This window comes from Boleophthalmus pectinirostris, unplaced genomic scaffold (genome assembly GCF_026225935.1).
Source record: "Boleophthalmus pectinirostris isolate CB_2022bp ecotype Guang Dong unplaced genomic scaffold, ASM2622593v1 HiC_scaffold_14, whole genome shotgun sequence".
Classification (NCBI taxonomy): Eukaryota; Metazoa; Chordata; class Actinopteri; order Gobiiformes; family Gobiidae; genus Boleophthalmus; species Boleophthalmus pectinirostris.
Window position 1 is genome coordinate 16047071 of NW_026571047.1, and position 21392 is coordinate 16068462.

At 38.1% G+C, this 21392-nt stretch overlaps 3 protein-coding genes across 3 annotated transcripts; all 3 read left to right on the plus strand.

Moving 5' to 3' along the window:
* Window positions 1-492: 492 nt before the first annotated feature.
* Window positions 493-5180, plus strand: LOC110154152 (probable phosphatase phospho1). Its single transcript, XM_055150317.1, has 2 exons — window positions 493-620; window positions 2061-5180. The coding sequence occupies exon 2, from the start codon at window positions 2088-2090 to the stop codon at window positions 2859-2861; it is 774 nt and encodes a 257-aa protein (XP_055006292.1). The 5' UTR covers window positions 493-620; window positions 2061-2087; the 3' UTR covers window positions 2862-5180.
* A 3515-nt stretch (window positions 5181-8695) lies between these two features.
* LOC110154234 (gap junction gamma-1 protein-like) lies at window positions 8696-14942 on the plus strand. The gene is made up of 3 exons (XM_020918202.2): window positions 8696-8930; window positions 9480-9553; window positions 12640-14942. Exon 3 carries the CDS (start codon window positions 12690-12692, stop codon window positions 14037-14039), a length of 1350 nt encoding a protein of 449 aa, XP_020773861.1. The 5' UTR covers window positions 8696-8930; window positions 9480-9553; window positions 12640-12689; the 3' UTR covers window positions 14040-14942.
* A 504-nt stretch (window positions 14943-15446) lies between these two features.
* dbf4b (DBF4 zinc finger B) lies at window positions 15447-21310 on the plus strand. Its single transcript, XM_055150595.1, has 12 exons — window positions 15447-15532; window positions 16171-16343; window positions 16426-16605; window positions 16735-16785; window positions 16884-16953; window positions 17115-17179; window positions 17258-17294; window positions 17488-17533; window positions 18289-18420; window positions 18500-18638; window positions 18726-18856; window positions 18947-21310. The coding sequence occupies exons 2-12, from the start codon at window positions 16194-16196 to the stop codon at window positions 20265-20267; spliced, it is 2322 nt and encodes a 773-aa protein (XP_055006570.1). The 5' UTR covers window positions 15447-15532; window positions 16171-16193; the 3' UTR covers window positions 20268-21310.
* Window positions 21311-21392: the final 82 nt, after the last annotated feature.

Here is a 21392-nt window from a genome sequence, read left to right on the forward strand (position 1 = left end):
GCACAGAGTAGACACTATAGACGACCTCTGTGTGAACTCCGCTGAGTACTGTAGTATCTGCTGCTTACTCAGGCCCTCACACATGCCAACACTTATTTTTAGATGTAGCCTATGCATTTAGAGATTAGTAGTAACTTGACCATTATACATTAAATAGGCTACATTGTTCATGTTTGTTCAACGTGATTATTCAACTGACAATAATAAAGATGAAATCTACATTTATGGAGTAAATTTAGGCCTATTTGTAGCAGTAGTAGCAGGTCTTATGTGCCCAGTGACAGGCCCTACTCATAGACTGTATAGGCCTATATAACGTATATGGATGTCCCAAAATTCTGTGAAGCATTTTTATTATAGCATCTGGATTGAAGTAACCTATATTTTGCATTTATCTGTGCTTATAATAAATGCTACATTTTTAACTATAAGTGTCTTTAATTTGAAAGGGCTTGGCGGAAGTGCCCTGTTAACTGTGTTTACATTGACAGAGCGGCTTTAAATGGGAATACCCTCTGTGCTGCTGGGGGAGTCTCCTTTAAATCCTGCCGCGTCACTGGGATGCGGTTGAAGCCGGCTCCGAGGCGCTGCACATCCCGCTCCTGTACCCACCAGCAGCGGTGAGTACAGGCCCGCTTTGTTCCCCCTGTCCCACCACTGCTCCCACCGAGTCGACCGCCCCTTATCTCTGCACTGGAGTGTGATCTGTTTGTGCCTTTAATCTTTGCATGCATGGTAGTACCGCAGACTGTAGTACAGAGCCGGAGCCGCGTTAATGTAATGACATTCAGTTGTAACCTCGTCTTCTGCAGAAATAGCGCGGCAAGTGTTAAATTTAGATGGCTTAGTACTGTAAATATATATACCGGGAACATTGTTAGCAGTGAGGGAAGGAATTAACCTGCTATTTTCTACAATGTTAATCAAACACTCCAAATTTCAGTTTATATTTTTTGCTTGGTTGACATTGAATTTAGACTATATCAGAACTGCATTAATTCTGAATGGACTTTACTATTATAATAGGCTAAAGATGCACACATTTTGGCGTAATGTACAGTTGACAGGCTCATGTATTTGTCAGCTTTTTATTAAATACACTACTCTTATAAACCAGATCAACTGACTGCCCATTTCTTACAATGAGACAATCACAATAATAGAGATCATTAGACTCTGCCCAGTCACAAAGTTCATTGAGTTCAGACGTTTTCAAACTTCAGGAACTGTCTGGACCACAGCCTGTGGGTTTTTTGACATTGACCTTTTCCAGTTATAGTGAAGTTATGCGGTGACATACCTACACTCAAGTTACAACATACCTTTAGGGAAGTTCATGTTAACAACTTTTACTTTTCTTTTAAAGGTACACTATGTAGCTTTTCTTGTGGATGTGGGGTCTGCTACCTGCTTGTCCATAAATGTTATTGACTTTCTTGGAGTATTCCACACAAGTTACATAATACAGAAATCAGTCTGAGCATAACACAAGGCAAATTATTACTATGTTTTGAGTACATTGTGTTTTAATTGAATGGTCCCACCCTTCCTCTCATCTTATAAACTTTTGTTTCCCTTGCTGCCTATGACCTAATTATTTTGGTTTTATACATACTGGCTAGATAATAATCACAGTTAACAGTTTAGTGTTACAATTTGTTGGAGATTGGGATCTTTAATTACAAACTAAACAAAAAGTAAAATGTTGAGATACATCACACTGGTGACCGTATTTGTAGATAAACTAATGAAATGAATGAATCAATAAATGTATGTTTTTGACATTTAAGTCCATCTATTGCATTTCTTATCTATTTGGACATAAGCACCAACAGCTGCAAGAAACAGATAACAAATTTAGATTCTGCAATACTGTATAAATCCCCTTTAAAATGGTATTATATTATATATTATAATGTAATATAATATTATATTATATAATATAATATTATATTATATTTTAAATGTATAGTGTTGAAAATAGTATAGTGTAGTAGTAGTATATAGTAAATAGTATTGAAAATATTTATAATCTTAATTTTTCTCTGTTTTTCCAACAGCACCATCTCTTTATCTTGAGACCAAAGATGACAACAAATTTAACCCAGGAAATGCCACAAGATCAGCGCTTCCTGGTTCTTTTCGATTTTGACGAAACCATCATCAACGAGAACAGTGACGACGCTGTGGTGCGGGCCCTCCCAGACCAGCAGCTCCCTGACTGGTTAATAAACAGCTATAGGGAGGGTCATTACAATGAACACATGCAGAAGGTATTGGCCTACATGGCAGAAAGAGGTGTGCCCAAGGACTCCATCCAATCAGCTGTGGAGACAATAATGCCCACTCCTGGTCTACTTGTGCTACTACAATTTCTCCAAAACCACCAACAGGACTTCGAGCTAGCCGTGGTATCAGATGCTAACACGTATTTCATCAGAACATGGTTAGAGAGAGCAGGGGTTTGCCATCTTTTTAGGAAAATTTTCACAAATCCAGCTAGTTTTGATGCATCAGGTCGACTTGTGCTACTACCTTTTCATTCGCACTCATGTAAGCGTTGTCCTGACAACATGTGCAAACAGGTGATTTTACGGGACTACCTGGCAGGAAGGCAGAAGGAGCGTGGGGGGACGGCCTTTCAGAGGGTCTTCTATATTGGAGATGGAGCCAATGATATTTGTCCCATGCAAGCTTTAGGTCCCCGGGATACAGCGTTTCCAAGGCGAGACTTCCCCATGCACAGGCTGCTCATGGAGATCCAGACGTCCCAGCCTGCTCAGTTCAAGGCCAATATGGTGCCCTGGGCCAGTGGAGAGGACATAGTGGACTGCCTGAAGAAAGTCCTGGAGGAAAGATGAAATACAAAAATGAGTTCAAATACAATCCTTTTAACTGATCATAGGCATTAATACTATAGTGTTAATGCCTATGACACTGTTTTAAGGTCCTATATTACACAACATTGTCTCTTGTGAGCTTTAAGCCATGTAATAATGCTGTCACCTCCTCAAAAACATACCTGGAGTTGTGTTTTTTCCATTTAAACATGTTTGAGTAAGTCTGTCTGCATCTCCAAAGCTCAAAATGCTCTGTTCCACCTTGTGATGTCATGAAGCAGTAGTTTCAATTTAACAGTTACCTTTTACCTTTTGTTCTGTAGAGATTGGCAATTCAAATCCAAATGATTCTAGTGAAGGTGTATGGAGTTTAAAAACACAGTGCAGCACTTCCTATATTACCATATGGCATCACAAGGTGGAACACAGTGTTTTCAGTTTGAGAAAAGAACTCAACCTAAATATGCAGGTATGTTTGTGATGAGGAAACATCATAACATAAATCAGCAAATAGCGTAATATGGGCCATTTAATAACCCTATAGAAATCACATGACAATTTTAATGTTTTAGAGATGAACTGACTTTAGAAGTATTACAGGCATGCAGTGTATTTTAAACCAAAATAATATTTTACTCACTATCAAATTGAAAATAACCAAATCCCCTAAATTTGTAATATTAACCAAAAACATGTTATATTACATGTTATAAACAATATTACCAGATGAAAAGAATTCTAATACACACTAACATTACTTACAAATTTACAAATGCCTCTACTAACCTTACTAACCTTAACTCAGTATTTAATTATTTATTAATTGCACATAGGCAAAGATTTAGTATGTTTTTTATATTGGATTCCCTCCCCAACAGTCACATATTTATACTACATTAAGCAATATAAATGAATAGATAATATATAGATAATAATCAATATGAGCAAAGTATTGTTTATGTAAGCACCAAGAGTTGTTGGTGTGTTTTTGCCTTTTTTGACTGAAACCTCTTTTGTGTGCCGTCTTGCACATGAGCATCTCCCTGTATCACATTTGACACTTGAGAAGTCCCTTTTGAACTGTCTCTACATGCATCATAGAAGTATTTTCAACAGTAACAGTGGGGGTCCCCTTGAACAGCGGCACACAGTGACTAGTGTTGCAGGGTGTCTCAGGACAATGTTGCACCTGTGTTTTATCAGTGTGGGACAGAAGCGCCTCAGACCAGAGATAAGGTGACAGGCTCAAACACAACTCATAAATAATCTAGAGCTTGATTATTCAAGTGAAATGGACACCAGCAACAAAGACTAACTTCAGTTCAGGATGGCCCCTGACTCTTCAATATAGGTCTGTCACAATAACAAATTTGTAAACACAAAAATGTAACCACGATAAATACTGACCCCAGAAAATGGTTCCATCTTTCATATACTGAACGATAAGTCAATACAGTAATTAAGGTGACAGGCCTATTGCAATACTAATGACACAACTTAGTGGGTTATAGATGCTAGTGAAAATATATTTTGGGAGTAAACCATGTATATAGCAATATAGTAAACCAAATAGTATTTTTATGTGACGTGCTTGGTATGTCTACTTACTACAATGATTTAAGGTATTTGTGCAGGCATACATCAAAGGTGAAATATTTTCAACTGTTGAAGCAATTTCTATTACTTCTATTACTACAAAATGCTATAAGCCTATCTGAAATTTAAGTACAACATTTTTGTAATCCATACAGTTTATTTCAGTTATTTTTCACTCAGAATCTTCAGTAATTCCCATCATATTCAAACTGAATAATGTCCCCCTATTTTACTGAAAGACAGATTTAAGTATACCTTAGTTAAACCGCATTAGTTATACATGTATAATTGATTTATGTAATTGTGTGTGTCAGACAGTAAGACTGTGCTAAATGGTTGAACTTTTGAAAAGAACAGAGGCATTATTGATAGATTTAAACTTCTCGGGTGGGGTGGTAAACAGATGAAACCATTACAGGTCTGTTTATTGTTAAGTAACAAGGAATACCACACCTGTCATACCGCAGACTCAGGCATCAAGAAACTCATTTAATTTAAACCAAGTGATATGAGTTTATTCAAGTAAAACTAAAATGAGACTGAACAACAGTGAAACTACTTCACTTTACTTCTGTGCAATAATGTAATGTAAACTTTGCAATGGAATAAAAGGGACTGATTCAGGGATGTAAAATCAAGATAATATGGCATTATATGTATTGTATTTATCATGTATTGTATTGTGTTTCAAACAATGTAATGTTCTATCACTGTAACAGGAATATAAAGCCATCATCTGATCAATGTGTTTGCCTTGTGAATTTTTGGTGCAAGTTATATTTGAAATCTTGAATCTATCACAGTTATTTAGCACATATTTACAGTTTTCTTACTGGTGTAACTATTGTGATTTGTATGAGGGATGGGCAGTGTTCAAAGAGACAACAGCAGACTTTTTTGTACTTTTTTCCTGCAATTTCCAACTGTAACACCAGAGGACACTAGAGTTACACTTACAGGACACTGGTCTTAATATTGTTGATAATCAACTTAAGCTCAGAAAGACTTACTTTGGTTACTGTTTTAGATATTTATTTCTATTTCACTGTAAGTAACTAATAAGTAAATTAATGAAAGTGTGTTTTCTGTAGTCTTATTTTACATTATTATAGAGAATTTTTGTTGCTTCAAAGGTGAATGTTGTGTCATCTTTGGGTTAGTCTTGTTTTATTTTAGTCAAATTAGACAAATAGCTAATTGTGAGTGTCTTTTTTTTCTGTTTCTTTTAGCTGTTTCCCTTGCTTGACTTTTTTTCCAAATTCAAACTCTCTTTGGTTGAGTCATCTACACATCTTTCACATATTTTTCGGAGTGCAGGGCAGGGGTGACCTAATAGCCCTTGGGATTTTGACCCTGTTTTTCCAGAAGATTAACTACTTAATTGTAAATAATAATAATAATTATTATTATTATTATTATTATTATTATTGAAATATATTTTGACTCTTGTTTAAATCTTCAATGTCCCTTAGTTTCCCTGTTAGTTCACACAAATATATTTTTCTGATGCTATCTCTTCAACACATCTATGGACTATGATCCACTCCCAGGGGAGGTGTTATGTCACTGTTGTCTTTTGTAATATCCACTGTCACTCCCCTACTCTTAATATTAAAACTCAGCCAATACAAAAGCTGACTACACACTTGTGGCCATCCCATCTCTTTCTCATTGACAAGAACTGTTTTACAATATGCCCTATCCTCTCAAACAGTACTACTAAAATTGATCTTTCAATTTAGTTTATATTGTTTGTTGGAAGCATGCTATATGTCTAATAAGCTAAATAGGTACAAGATAACCTGCTGCCCAAACCAATTTTCAGTGACCTCTAAAGGGAAGTGGATTGATAGGAAATCCAGTTAACATCAATCTATGCAGAATGATGACAAATCACATTGGGAAGATGTCGTGGTTAAAAGGAGTGCATTCCTCTGGCCTCCTGTTCATGCTGTCAATATCTGGAGATGAATAAACCCTAGTCAGTAACACAAGCCTGTGACTCCTCTGTTTGAGAAATCTGCGGTGGTTTTCTAATGACTGTTTCAGTGGAAAGTCCTCATTGATTTCTTAACCAATTTACAGTTATTATACAGGTTTTTGAGGTGAAATAATAACTTAGTAAAGAGGCTTCATCCTTGTAAGAGGTCACACTGACGAGGATATGCCAAAAAACTATCAGGGTGATTAGACATATCAGTATGAAGGTGCTCTACTGAGACTGCAATTTCACAGATATACCTGGTCATTTTTTAAATATATTATACTATGAAGCATTTACTAACATCTGGAATGTTCTTGTTTGACACATAATTACACTCTAGAAAAAGTTAGCTTCAGATGTTTTGTTATGAAGCCTTTTTGTTGTTTTGCCTTTAAAATTTTGCCTGCTTGCATCATTATTACTAAAGTGACATGTTTGTAGCCTATTACATATACATATACTATACATATAATTGTTTATACTTCAGTTATTATTTTTTGGTTTAGTACATGGATGGTCAATTACTGGTCAAGGTCACATACACTTATTTCGATTCTTCACATGGGTCCTATGAAAAATTTACAATAAACTTTTTTGAATTGAATTTTGCAATGAGAGTTCCTTCTTTCTTAGTTCTGTCCAGTTGTCAGTCAAAAGTCCTACTGATCAGAGAGCTGTCTTTGAGTACATCTGTCAATAGTTACACCATCCGTATCAGGAGAGGGAGGAGAGGATGGAAGGAAGGGTGGGTGAAGCTCATCTGTCCTTGAGATAAACGTCAGTGATAAACCCAAACCTCCTCGGCTCATTACTTACTAAAACAATACGTGAATTGTATCTGTAAGTCCTTGAGGATTCAGTGTAACACAAATTCAGCTGGCTGCGTCAATGGCTTTTGGAAATCTGAAAATGACACAAAAGAGACACAGGTGCACTTTTGGGCATTGTCAAATAATACAATGTACAATACCCAAGGATTTGTAGTGAGTTCAAATTCAAAGTCTTTGTAGACACAGATCCTGCCTTCCATTTGTGTGGCATCCTTGAGTAGGAAATCCCTCTCTAAAAATGGTCCAATTGTTGTAGAACTTCCTGTCATGTGTTTAACCTAATCACTGTCAGTATACATAGGTCAGATTGTGTCCATACGTGCAAAACAATCCCACAGCGTTTAGAAACATATGGGAAAGTGTGATTCACCTTATAGAGGGCAAATAGTTTAGAACCAAAAGAGTAGTTGGCATAATTAAAGTTGTAGTACTGGTAATTCATCTAAAAAAGATAAAGTTTGTGTCTAGATTTCATATCTTTGATTATTCATTGTGTCAATCCCAAGCTTGGTATTAGTTAAACACACAAATTTATGCCACTCATTCCTCATATTTTTTTAATTCCATGATATTTAAATGCCAATAAATCCTTGGTTTGGTAATACCACCTGCTTGACTCCTTTGCATTTGCTATGCTATTCATGGGTTTCAGATTCTTGTTATAGCCAATATTTGGAAGATTTTTCACCATATAGGGTAGGATATTTTGTTGTATTGTTAAATGCTATGGCAACTGTCCTAATTTTTCATATTTTTTCATAACCAAAAAAACTTGAATAGTTTCCCTTTAAATAATTTGGAATGGGATATGAGTCAAGTCTAGTCTGTATGACTACTATTAGGTGGTGGCCATGTTTGCCCATGCAGGAAAGCTGTGAGGAAAACCTATGAACCCTGCTATGCCCGATGACATATTTCCTTAACCCAACCCGACCACATACTTCCCTGCCCATAGCTTACCGCATGTCAACATAATGTAGACCTATCCGTGCATCTGTTTGCTTTGTATAATGCCACACTACTCATAATGGCACATTCTTCACCCCCTTAAACCAGTCTAACAACTGATTAAAATCAAAACAAAGAAACTTCGAGTAATTTGTGTAGGTCATGTCTTAACAGCTATTTTAGTGTAGCCTAATAATACAAGTTTAAGACAATTTGGTGTTTTTTCTCATCTGTCACTTTGACTGTAGCTGAAGTTGTGGTCCCCTCTTCATTAACAGGAAATGCATGATGCTTAAAGAAATCCCACAGCCCCCGAAAGGAAACATGACATTTGGCATTACTTCTAAAAATGTATGACTGTTTTTGTAAGCATCTCCCAAAAGCAAATAGGGATCAAGAGGACAACCCCTTTTCCTCTCTCTCACCCAACTCTCACAAATCGTAACACAAACTCCTCCTCGTCTGGTTGGTCTTTGGTCCCACAGTCTCTCGCGTCTCCAGAAATGCGCTCTATCTTGTCTCCTACTTCGCGAGATCTGATCTTAAGTTCATTATAAAACAGTTACATTCATTTGTTTTGTGTTTTTCGTTACTTCAGTTATTATCTAACTTGATTTAATTAGATTTATTGCGAAAAAACTACTTTTTTTCTGAAAATGTTGCGGTCTTCTCAAAAAGCCGCGTTTTGCCGGTGTGAAGTCCATGGAGAATCCCGCTAAAATGTTATAAGAGGTGAGTAATTTATGTTATTTACGCGAGTGGATTGACTTAACATTATTACAAGTTGTAATACGTGATAGAAATTGTGTGATGTTAAGTAATACATGCGCTTTTGTCTTTTTTCCCCCACCTTCAACAGTAAAAAGTTAGCTAAGCAGGTATTCTTAAAATGTTGGCATTAATTAAGCTAAACGGCTAAATTGAACTAGCAGCTAGTTTATCTTCGTTAGCTGTAATGAGATTATAGAGTAATTCTTTTTATATTAATTTTGTTAAGACAAAACTTATAAATAAATAAATGTATGCTATTGTAAATTCTGTAAAAAAAAAAAAAAAAATTTCGTTCGTTTTCCTCACAGTCTTTTGCCTGCCCCACATCAGAGCTCTGATCCTAACCTTATAAATAAATTGTGCCTTAAAACATATAATCTGTAGCCTGTAATTAATCTGTAGTGAAACTAACTTTTTTGTGGATAAAAACTGATGGACTAAACTTTGATGTATTTTTAAGATGATGCATGTAGCTTCAGTTTATTCATTGTTTTCCTATTTATTTTATAGGCACAGGAGATTTGTAATGTCGTCTCTGTATTGTCCAAGAGAAAAGGGACGGAAAGGATAACAGAAGAAAACAGGTAAAGGTAAAGGATAGCAAGGTTTAATTTTTCTGTGATACATATATACTCAAGACAAATAACAAAATGCAATAGCATTTCAATTATAACGTTTTCATTTGCATTTGCAAATTCAGCATCAAGAAAAAAATAACAGTTGATTTTGGGCTTTTAGTGGGGTTGACCTAATTTGCCTGCCGTGCTGGTGACTTGTTTGATTTAACAAAGGCTCAAGCATCTTCCATATTATGTCTCTAAAACCAAGATGTGGAACAACTGAGGTAGGGCATCTGGCATAAACATGAAATGAAACAAAACCCCTGAACCCCTTGATCCTACCATAATACATTTTGCACATAAAGAATATACAGCCAATGATTTTGCACTATGTAACTTTGCTGGTGGAAGGTTTATCTGCTTGTCTCCATGGAGAAGTTATTGCGTTCCAGGCCAAATTACAGGTCACATCTGTGGAGAGATCCCACTTACAGTAAGAATGCATGTTTTTCAAGGTATTTTTGAGCTAAATCAAATAAATGTAAAAAAGATCAGTTTAATGTCATGCTGTGGACCATTAGATTAAAAAGTATCTGTGGTGGCACATCCTTCATCAGAAAAGTTAGATACTGCCCCTCTAAAGAAAAAGAACTTGCACAATTTTAAGCACTATGTCACAGTTTGTACTTTTACCATAAACCAAAAATGTAAACCCTGCTGGTTTACAGGCTGTTAACTTTGGATTAATTTAGCAGCTATAGCATAGTGTTGTGTACATAAACACTCCCATAAACACGGTGTGATTGTATACTGGCTGAATTTCTGTCTCTAATTGGCTCCTGTTCTATGGGTCTGAGGTTGTGGGCAGTCCAGAAGTCTTACTTACAGTGAATGCCTTTTAAATAATACATGATTCTTATCAAAACTTCAATATTGGACAGTGCTCTAGTACAATTGTCGCTCTTAAGATCAACATTCAATTATTGTAGCTGGTTTAAATTGTGGTAGGACCTTTAGTATATCTCTCCCCCTTCTCTGGTTTAGATTTCTTTGACGCTGTGTGGGAATTGTGCATCTAACAAGGTAGAAAAACATACCTCACAGAAAAACTGGTGCGGTGTCAGCAAACTCGGCAACTACAAACTTTTTACAGCCTTCTTTAAAGTTAATGACGAGTGAGGGTTTCATAGGGAGAGCATAGGATCAGGGTGGAGCATTGGTTTAACTGTGCCGAAGGAAAACCTAAATCTTTTTATGTTCGCAGCTTGAAATCCTTTGAGATAGGCTTGAACAAGGCTGGGTGCTCTTTAAAAATACACTCTTTAAATAGTCCTTTTACTGGCGCTGTAGGAAACTGGAGGCTGCCGGTCTGAGGCGCAAAGACATCTGGGAGAAATGCATTGGACTGTACTGAATGTAGAGCTGTAGGGAGGCTGCAACAGGTCCATGCAGCTCATATAAACTGCAATATTGTGTCTAATTAGGTGCAGTGATATGTTTATGTTAAAGATATAACATTTATGAGGGAAAAAGATGCATTTGTGATTGGCTTTTTGGTTCTTTAGGCTTCCAGTGAAGAGCTGATTCTTATGACTCCAAAACGGCTCCCTATTTATGATCATTCAGAGCATTTTATTAACTCGAAAATTATTTTTTCTAATCTCTTCTACTGGTGTGTTCCAGACTCTTTCTCTCAAGACCCTGTCACTTTTTTAAAATGTTTTTAAAATGTACAAATTATAATTTGTACATGTATGCCGACAGTAGCCATCAAATTATATTTAAGCTCTGCAGCATGGATTTTAGCAAATTTGAGCAGGAGCAGCCTTTATCTTTATCAAGATTGCCAATACTGCAACCAATGAAAAGCATATTTAATTTCCATTACCATGAGCGCATCCCTAAATTGTTTAATGTATGTACTCTTGTGCATGTCCTGCTAACAAGTCTAGTTGCGCTTAGACAGATTATAGTCTCTCTCTTCAGAGGTCATCACACCAACTATTTTGTGTTTCATATATTTGAAATACCTGACATAGATTTTACACTTCCTTTTTGACGCAATCTTTCATCCTGACTTGGAAACAAAGATCTGTGGTTGGTCCATGGGAACTGGTCATGTCCCATTCTCCTTGTGAAATGTGCAGGGGTTGCATCACTGGTATGACTTCCTGACTGATCTAAAGGCGCAAGTGCTTACATTATATGGGTGAAAATTTACTAAACTAAAATATGCAGTTTGACCTCAAAGGCCTTTCCCAGCTCCTTGAGATTTGCGTTTGGGTGGTACATATTATTACACAAGAGGCCAGATGTGCAGTTTTTAACAGGCACTTAATGAGACAATGGGGCTTTTTCCCTTCACAGACCAGCACATTTATTTAGTAGCAGCTGGTCATAATTTGTAATGTGTTAGTGTTGAATTAATGTGTGCCAGTGCTTTGTAGTGTTGATAATAGTTTAGCTCCATAAAATATACTTAAACTAACAACATGTGATGTGTATGGATAACAAGTTTCTCGTTTTGTTTTTGGTTTGGAGTGTACATATGCATCGCTGAAATATTTTTTCACATTGGAGCCGTATAAGCCTATAATATGTAGTAATGATGTGGGAGGTAAGCAATAACGTTATGTTTCAGAACACCACCATCATCATTAGTCAGGCCTTGTGTATTAAAACCAAGGATATGTTTAGACAAGCTGTTGGAGACTGTTCTCCAAGGCATAGAGAACACACATGTTAGTGTACTTAATGTATTACTCATATATGAAATGTGATGACTGCTTTAGTTTGAAAACCTTAAATTACACAGCGAACAATATTGATGAGGACATGTGTTATGTGTGACAAAGAGCCTACAGCCCGTACCAGGGAAGCAGGCGTGACAGAGGCACGAGTCGGGCACCATATTTGCTTATTAAATAAACAATAGTCTTTTGTCTAGTACTTGAATGCATAGCTGTGGTTACTTTTTTTTTTTACTAAGCAGATATAGATATGCCTTCTAATAGTAGTTATATTTTACTGGATAGACCAATAAAAAACAGTACATGCATCCTTTTCTTGATTATCTACTGAGTGTCTTATTGAGTTTTTTGTGTTCCCAGGAGAGTGACCGGAGGTGTGTGGCCGGACTCTATCGCCTGCTGCCTTTATCATGAGTTGGAGCTTCCTGACACGTTTATTGGAGGAGATCCACAATCACTCCACATTTGTGGGAAAGATCTGGCTCACAGTGCTCATAGTGTTTCGAATAGTGCTGACAGCCGTCGGAGGGGAGTCCATCTACTATGATGAACAAAGCAAGTTTGTCTGTAACTCAGCCCAGCCCGGCTGTGAGAATGTGTGCTATGATGCCTTTGCACCTCTGTCTCATGTCCGATTCTGGGTTTTTCAAATCATTCTGGTGGCCACACCATCCCTCATGTACCTTGGCTATGCAGTTAACAAAATTGCCCGCTCTGAAGAGAAGGCAGGCAGTTCTCCTCGGAGAAAACTCAAGAAGCCCTATCTATCAGGCAGGCAGCAGCACCGAGCTCTGGAGGAGGCTGAGGGCGACCAGGAGGAGGACCCCATGATCTATGAAATGGCTGAAGTCGATCAGAACCCTGCACCTAAAGGCAGTCCTGATGGTCAGGAAAAATCCAAGGTCCGCCATGATGGGCGCCAACGCATCAAACGGGACGGCCTCATGCGCATATACGTGCTGCAGCTCCTGGCCCGCTCCGTGCTGGAGGTGGCCTTCCTCTGCGGACAGTATGCACTCTACGGGTTTGCGGTCCCTCCCACCTACGAGTGCACTGACTTCCCTTGTCCTCACCGCGTGGACTGCTTTGTGTCCCGCCCCACGGAGAAGACCATCTTCCTCCTGATCATGTACGCCGTCTCTCTGCTTTGTTTGAGCCTAAACATTTGGGAGCTGCTGCACCTGGGTGTTGGGACAGTGTGTGAAATAGTGCGCTCGCGGCAAATGCAGTTAGACGAAGAGGAACTGTGCCGCCTGACCAAGGGACTGGGGGCCTTTAATGAAACTGACCTGAACAGAGAGGAATACAACTCATACCCCTACTCATGGAATGCCCCCTCTGCTCCTCCAGGCTACAACATCGCTATCAAGCCTCTGCTGGTGTCCACGGGCCCTCGCGACCAGCTGCTGCCCATCACCGACCTCAACAACTCCAAGATGGCGTGTCGTCAGAACCACGTCAACATCGCACAGGAGGAACGCCAACACTGCTGCAACAATAATGAAAATCTGTGCCGTGCAGGACTGGGAGACAGCGCCAAGGGACTGCACAAGGAACTGGGCGAGCAAAAGAACAAGCTAGAGGCAGAGAAACAGGTCTACAACAAACAACAAAGCCACAATAACAACCAGAGCAAACAGCAGAGAGAGAGGAGGCACAGGCAGCCATCCAAGCACGTAAGCAAAGAGGACACTGACAGGGGCAGCAGTAGCACCAGCAGCAGCAAATATGGAGAAATTAAGGGCTCTGAATGGATCTAGAACCAATTTAATTCTCATCTTGCAGTAATAGGCAGTATTCACAAGTGCAGTGGCTTCCACGTGTTTCAGAACAAGTAGAATATATCTAGAAAGATTTAGGGATCTTTATATATACCCTCTATAATGGAATAAATGAGTCTTGACTTGTTTAAACCAAAAGGTTAACTGAGTAATTCAATATACAAGCCAGCAAGGGACAATATAGGGCTAAAACCAGAATAAGTTAAATTCCATGGTAAGTTCTTGTATTGCAGGTTGAGAACCACTGAAGAAGTGTCTTCTTGATTGTTTGATTGTTTACCTGCTATTGTTTGCCTAAAACAAAACAAAAATCCTAAAATAAACTACCTATTATCTATTTAAGCCTGTGTGGCAAAGAAAACAATATACAGTTTAAACATTTAAATAGTGAACCAGAAAATGTGTTAAATGAGGCTGTTTATTTACTGAAAACCGTTGATCTCAGATTTATTTGTCATTTCAGAGCCTTTTGTTGTGAGTGTCTTACTTAAGAGCCAAAGAACATGTATTGCTGTGGTTTGTACTTTTTATTTCATAATGTCCTTATGCAAACTAACCCCTCGGGGCTATTCAGGGTCCAGTTCCAAGCAGTATCTTAATTTTGTCCATGTGGTGATATTTGGATAAAATTTTGTGAACAAATGTTGTGTGCTATGTAGTTATATTGTGAAAGGATTTGCAGTTAATGTTTGGTTTGTTAAAGCAAGTTTATTTTTAAAGGTACTACAGTTTTTCTGACCTGGGAGATTGCATATCCTAACTATTTTTTTTACCATGTTTGTCTTTCAAATGTGGTCACTTTGTTTTTGGAAAAAGCCTTTTGTGTTAAAGAATGTGTTTGTTTTTTTGTTTTTTTTTTACTTTTTGTAACTTACAAATAAAGGTTCAGTAAAAGCTGTGTTTATATTTCATGTGTACATAGTGAATTACATGTCATTCTTTCACGTTTTCTTTGAAAATAGTATAGCTTAAATGTATATAAACTGTAGTCCCCTTTGACTTTGCATGGATATAAGCAGCCATGTTTTTTTAATACACATTGCCCTCTGCTGGAGTAAAAATACAACAAAAATTTAACCGATTACTTTAGAAGAGTGCAAATGTTATGAAATCAGTGAGCCGATTATGATTTCAAAGTAACCAAACTTTAACAAATTTAGATACAAAATTGCCTTATGGTTAAAAACTGAAGAAAAAGGGAAGAGTTCACATTATATATCCTCTTTTCGTTGACAAGTTATCAAAATGATAATAATTCATGGTAACATTTGGAGCACATATCAGGTTATACAAACACTTTCTTAAATAAATAAAAACTGAATGCCTTAACTTAAAATTGCGACATTTAGCTCCACCGGATGTGACTTGTGTTGAGTTCCTGTCTTCGCAGTGTTGTTTAAAAAAGCGGCGGTTTGAGGCTCAGCTTGTGTTAAAACATTGGAAGAACTTTTGCCCTCGTAAAGTTATAAGGAGTACGTAAACTTTATATCATTTTATAAGTCTTGTCTAGAGGCATTTTATTAGGGTTTTTAGTTATTACAATAACGTGCCGCTTACTCGATTTCTCGTTGTGTTAACGGAATTTGACTGCGAGCTAACCTCAGCTATTGGTGCTAACAGCTCATACAGGCTATCTTTTATATATTACATGAAAATGCTACACTATCATTCGGTTTTATGCACTTAAAGTGGATGTCATCTGGAGGCTATATATTGCACGTTTATTTTTGAAAGAAATACATTTACCACTTTGATGACTAGAGGAAGCATAACAAGAAAATGTGTTTATATAGAGCTAGTGTCAGTTTTGGACGCAAGCACTGGAAAATTCCTGTTTAGGGTTCAGACCATAGAGTTTATAGTTCAGTCAGTAATATTACATTGGAAAATGTATTTAATAGTTTTTATTTCTTTCTCTACAGTGTATTTAGCCATATCAGTTATCCATCATCCTAAATATTATTAAAAACTGCTTGACATATGTTCTGTGATGTATGATGTAGCTTAAGAATGTGTTTAAACTGGTAAAGAAAATGTTCATAGTTCATATGAAATTTTGGATATTAATTAAATAATGTTTGGCTGACACTTGCTCGGTTTTGTTTTTAAGACCCTGGCGTGTTTTTTGCTGTCATGGAGCAGCGGAAGTTCCCAGAGAAAGGTGGTCTTCTGGGTAAACTGGCTCCCGGAGAGAAGAAACTGGATGGAAGGACGTTCTATCTGGATAGAGTAAAGAAGCGCTGCACAGCCCTCCTTCTGGAAGCCATAACTTTATTTGGAGGGGTATGATTAAAAACAAAGTTGAATGCTGTTAGTTTTTATCAGACATGGGTACTGTACTGTATAATATGTTTGCTCTCTTTAGAAAGTCGAAAGTTTTCTGCACAAGGATGTCAGTTTTGTTGTGACCGGATGCTTTGAAGAACTAGAGCAGAGGGCATCAGACAGTAAAGCTAAACTAGGTGAAGCTACTCCCTCCAAACAGCGAGAGAGTGCACTGAAACAAGACAGACAAAAGCAAGGGACTCCCAGGCCTGCACTAAAAGCAAGTATTGTAATGGATTATATATTCTATAGTAAATATTTTATAGCCTTACATAAATTACATATTCATTTTGAACATTTACGTAGTTTGCATTTCACTCTTATTGATGTATTATGGTCATACAAACAGGTGTGTGGCAGTCGTGGGAAGGCTCTGCTAGAAAAGGCCATTCTTAATAATGTAAGTAAGCCATATCCTAAAAATGCAAATGTTCATAGTATTCATTTATTTATTCATTGTATAAAACTGGTCTATTTATATGGATTCAAATTGAACAGGAGCGGCTGCAGGGGAGCAGTGTTTTGACCAATGCCCGATCGTGGGGAGTAAAGATTCTATATGCAGATGGTATCCTTTGTCAATGTTTGTTTATAGGTTATTTCCATGTAAAAACTTTAAATGCTTCTCCCTTGTGTGTGATTGTGTGTAGTATGGCTCTACTTACAGAAGATGGCACTATGTGGATGTTACAAATGTCTGTGTTTGCCTAATCCTTAATGCCTTTACAGATGTCCTTCTGTACCTTAAGCAACTGTCTCGAGAGAGTTTCGACACTAAATCTAAGAAGCCAGAGGTATGTTTTTAGACAGATATTGACTTTTATTTAAATTTTTTGTGTAAATAAAATTTATGTTTATATTCTTTTTTACAGAAAGTTTACACCAAACAAAGCCCAAATGCTGTAAAAGGTAAGTCCAACTGTTGACTTATTTAGTATTTAGTGTAAACAACAGTGCAATCAACATCCTCTTTATTCCCGAATGGCGACTTTAATAAATTCTCCAGTTAGGTTAAATCCAGTTAAGACTGTAACTTGAGCTATGTGTTAACGTGATAATTAATAATGTCACATAGTGAATCCTTATTTTTCTCCTTTTGCAGCTGCACCGCTGAGGTCTCCATATCTCAAAGTTGAAGACTTGAGCAGGTGGGTTTTGACTCGCATACAAATTTAGTTTTTCTTTGTCAGAGGAAGGTGACAGGACTCCTGTACACATTGTACTGGGACACTAGGAGAATACTCACAATGTTCTAATTTATAAACACACATTTCACTTGAAACCGCATTTGACCTCTTACCCTGTTGACATTGTGGTAGAAGGTCAATGGTTTTGCCTTTGTGCTGGTCACAGTCTCACATTAACTTAAAAGTAGCATGCGTAAACACGGCTTTAATTGAAAATAAAGCAGATTTTAGCCTCTTTTTAGACTGTCTCGGTGTCAAGTGGTGTTGGAAAGGCATGGTTGTGACCTTACTTTTCCTCCTTCCTTTTTTGCATTTGGCATTGATGATTTGCTTAATTGAGCAGCATAAGGACTTCTGTAGTGTACTGTGACAGTGCCCCCAGTGGTGCTGCCCCCCGGAGGAGGAGCAGATACAGTTTCTGTTTGATGAGGTGCAGCAGCTCGGAGGCTGCGGGGGATCTCAGCGTGAACAGGTCTTTTCATTAGGATCCTCATTTCAATTAGCTCAAGTGGTCTCACTGGACAGGCTCATGCATGGGCTCTGCTTTGGGAAACTGAGCCCATGACATGTGAAACATTCCCATATAAACTCAGCTGGAGCTGCTCCCATTTGTTTCATCATTTTCTAAGAGCTTCAAAACTTAAATTGTTAACGCATACAATGCAGTAGGCTAAATTCATGGCTAGATTGAATAAGAGTGCTTTTTTTTTCTACAGAAAACACAAGCCTCTGCACATGCAGTCCATGAGCTTCCCGAGCGTGTACTACTCCGGACGTTACAGCCCTTTTGAGTGCCCTCCTCCTCCTCGCTTTGACAAGTGGACCGAAAAAGAAGAGAGGAAAGACATGTTCGTATTATATTTGCACAAAACAAAATATTGTCAGGTCATTGCCTTGTTCATGGTTTAAGTATAATTTTTATTCCAGTAAAAATGTCAAGGTCGCAGTCAGCACTGAGGACAAATGTCAGACTCCTCTCAGCTGTAACCCTTCTCCATGGAGGCCTCGAAAGAAGGATGCGGCTTATTGTGAATGCTGCCGGCAAACCTACCAAAACCGAGAGGAGGTGAGAGTGTTTCACACAAGTTTGTCTTATTCTTTCATATTTGTTTTTCTGATGGTAATCTCAAAATCTCCTCACTGTGTGTCACAGCATTTACAAACTGACCAACACCGTGCGTTTGTGCTGGAGTCTTCCAACTACAGTGTGGTTGATCAACTTGTAGCTGCTATGGCTCCTGGGTTTGACCCTGATCCTCCACCACAACCTGAAGAACTCAATTGGTCAGTCTCTTTAATTATCATTCAACTGCACCACAATTTTCTTTATCCAACAACACTGAAACTGATGCTATATTTTATTACATTTAACAGTTTTTGCAAAACTTCTCCAAATCACATTGTATGTGAACTTGAACCACTGACAGATCTGGAAACTGAAGATGCAGTGAAAGATCTGAAAGAGTCCAATGATATTGGCAATAACATTTCGATTCTTATCAGAGATACTGTTTCACCTTCTCCCGAAATCCAGCCCACCACAACCAATCAAAACATGGAAATCACTGCTTTTACTACTGATGCTGATGCTAAACCTTTGAGCCCTGCTATGCCTGTTTTAGAAATAATTCCACAAGATCCACTTTTTTCAGAACCACACCAAGATCTAAAGCCCCTGTCTCCTTTCCCTGTTAATCTATGTCTCAACCCTGACCCTTTCCCACCAATACTAAGTCCCCAACTACCTGATTTACACTCTCACAGCTCATATTTGGAGGCCCCCGTTTTAAGCCCGCAACGGTCAACTTTACAAGAGCCTAAAAATGAGCCTATTGTTCAAGTAGACAATGAAATACATGCTTCTCAGTCTGTTATTTTGAATGCACAGCACAGCACGTCTAGTGTTAGAACTGCTGTGAAATTGCCAGAGAAGAATCAAACGGAAATTAAAGTTTCTAACCACATCTGTGAGCGCAGGTCTCGTTCACTTCCTCGTCAAACATCAACTTTACTAAATACGAAAAAGCGCAGTAGGTCAGCTAGTCCTGAATGCAGTACAAGCAAAAGGAGAAGGATGAATGAATGTGGTCATTTCAAGGACTCAAAACATGGACAGAAATCTGAAATCACAAAAGATAAGTATTCGTTATTTTTTGAAAACGCATTTAGCAAAATAGTTCAGTCTTCTCCTAAGCCAGTTCAGACATTGCGGAGTTATTGGACAATGGAAAACTCTACACAGACATTTGGCGCTTTCTCTGTCCCTCAAATGAACATTGCAGTACAGTGGACGCCATCTTTAAAACTACCTCTTCCAAACACACCAATTGCCGTCCCTTGCGGTCAAAATGTTTTTTTAAGTCAAAATTCTGAACGCTCAAATTCCCACTCGACTTCAGTCTGCATCGAATCAGCTCTCATCCCAGATGTGGCGGCGCTCTCCTCTTCCTCTTCGGATTCGGACTGGGATTGTGAATTACTGTCCCGCCTGGTGCCCTCCGGAAACGCCCTGACCTCCAATGAACCCAGTGGGGAACTGAACAAGGAGCTGCTGCAACAGTCCTGCCCCTGGATGCACAACAGCAGCTACGAGTCCCGCCTCCACGACGTCTTGCAGCCGACAGCGCAGCCAATCACAGTGGACTCCTCTGCTTTCTCCAGGACTGTGGTACAGATTGTAGAGGTGCAGCACTGAAAGCATTTATGAAAGACTTTATAGATTTTTATTGCAATGAAACAACTGCAACACAAGCCAACAATATTCATTATTTTTGGTTGTCACAGTAATTTGTCTCATCCACTCATTTGGATTAATTTGTTCTCAGATGCCCTTCCTGTCACAACTTTTTCCATTTATAATTTGTTTTTGGTCTGCCTAAAGCAGAACTTTTTTATTATACAAACTTGGGACTGGCAGAAACTGGTTTATGAATTACAGGGCTTGATTTGCCATGTTATTGGCTGCACTTCATCTTATAGATATCCTATGAAGCGTGTGTGTGAAATTAATATTTATTACAATGTACAAAGTGTATCTTTTAGAGACAAACCTTTTTCTTTTTACTATTTGACTGTTACATGAAGCCACTATATCATTTGAAGAGTACATTTAAACATACTTGTGTACTGTGCATCTTATTGAATGAATTGTGTGTATGTCTTTGAGCAGCTATTTCCAGGAACACACAGCGGTATTGAGATTTTAATGAGGCTTTTTTGAAGGGGCATTACTCAATTACCGTAAGTGCCTGGATGTGATCCCACAAGCACTGTGTTGATGGTCAAACATGAGACAAAAAGTCATTCGTTTCAGAGGTTGGAGAGAACATGGGATGCTCTAGGTTTTTCAAAGGTACTCCAGAGGGGTTCACCTGTCAGAAAGACAAAAGCTATAGGGCGCCTGTCCCCCCAATGATGTGCCACTTAACACAATGTACTGAAAATAAAAGTGGAATGTAGGAATAGTGACTCAGGAAAACATCTGAGTGTGTGATGTTTTTGAATAAATGATTTTAACATGTATTGTTGGATTTTTGTTTTGTTGTAGCAAGTAGTCTGTTATTTTGCAATGAAAAAAGAAAGAAAGCTAAGCAAGAAGATTTGTGAACCACTTTGTCCATGCTTATCATTGCCTCTAACATACATGTACCATTAACCATATAGTCTACACCAAGGCTTTTTATGTTCTCATAAAGAGCCCATTGTAAAGAGGCTGTCAGCACAGAGCACTATGACCGCTGTATTGATTATCATGGAGATATATGTAAAACGTGTTAAGATTGGTTAGTCAAATATTGGCCTAGAAATTAAACCCCAGAAA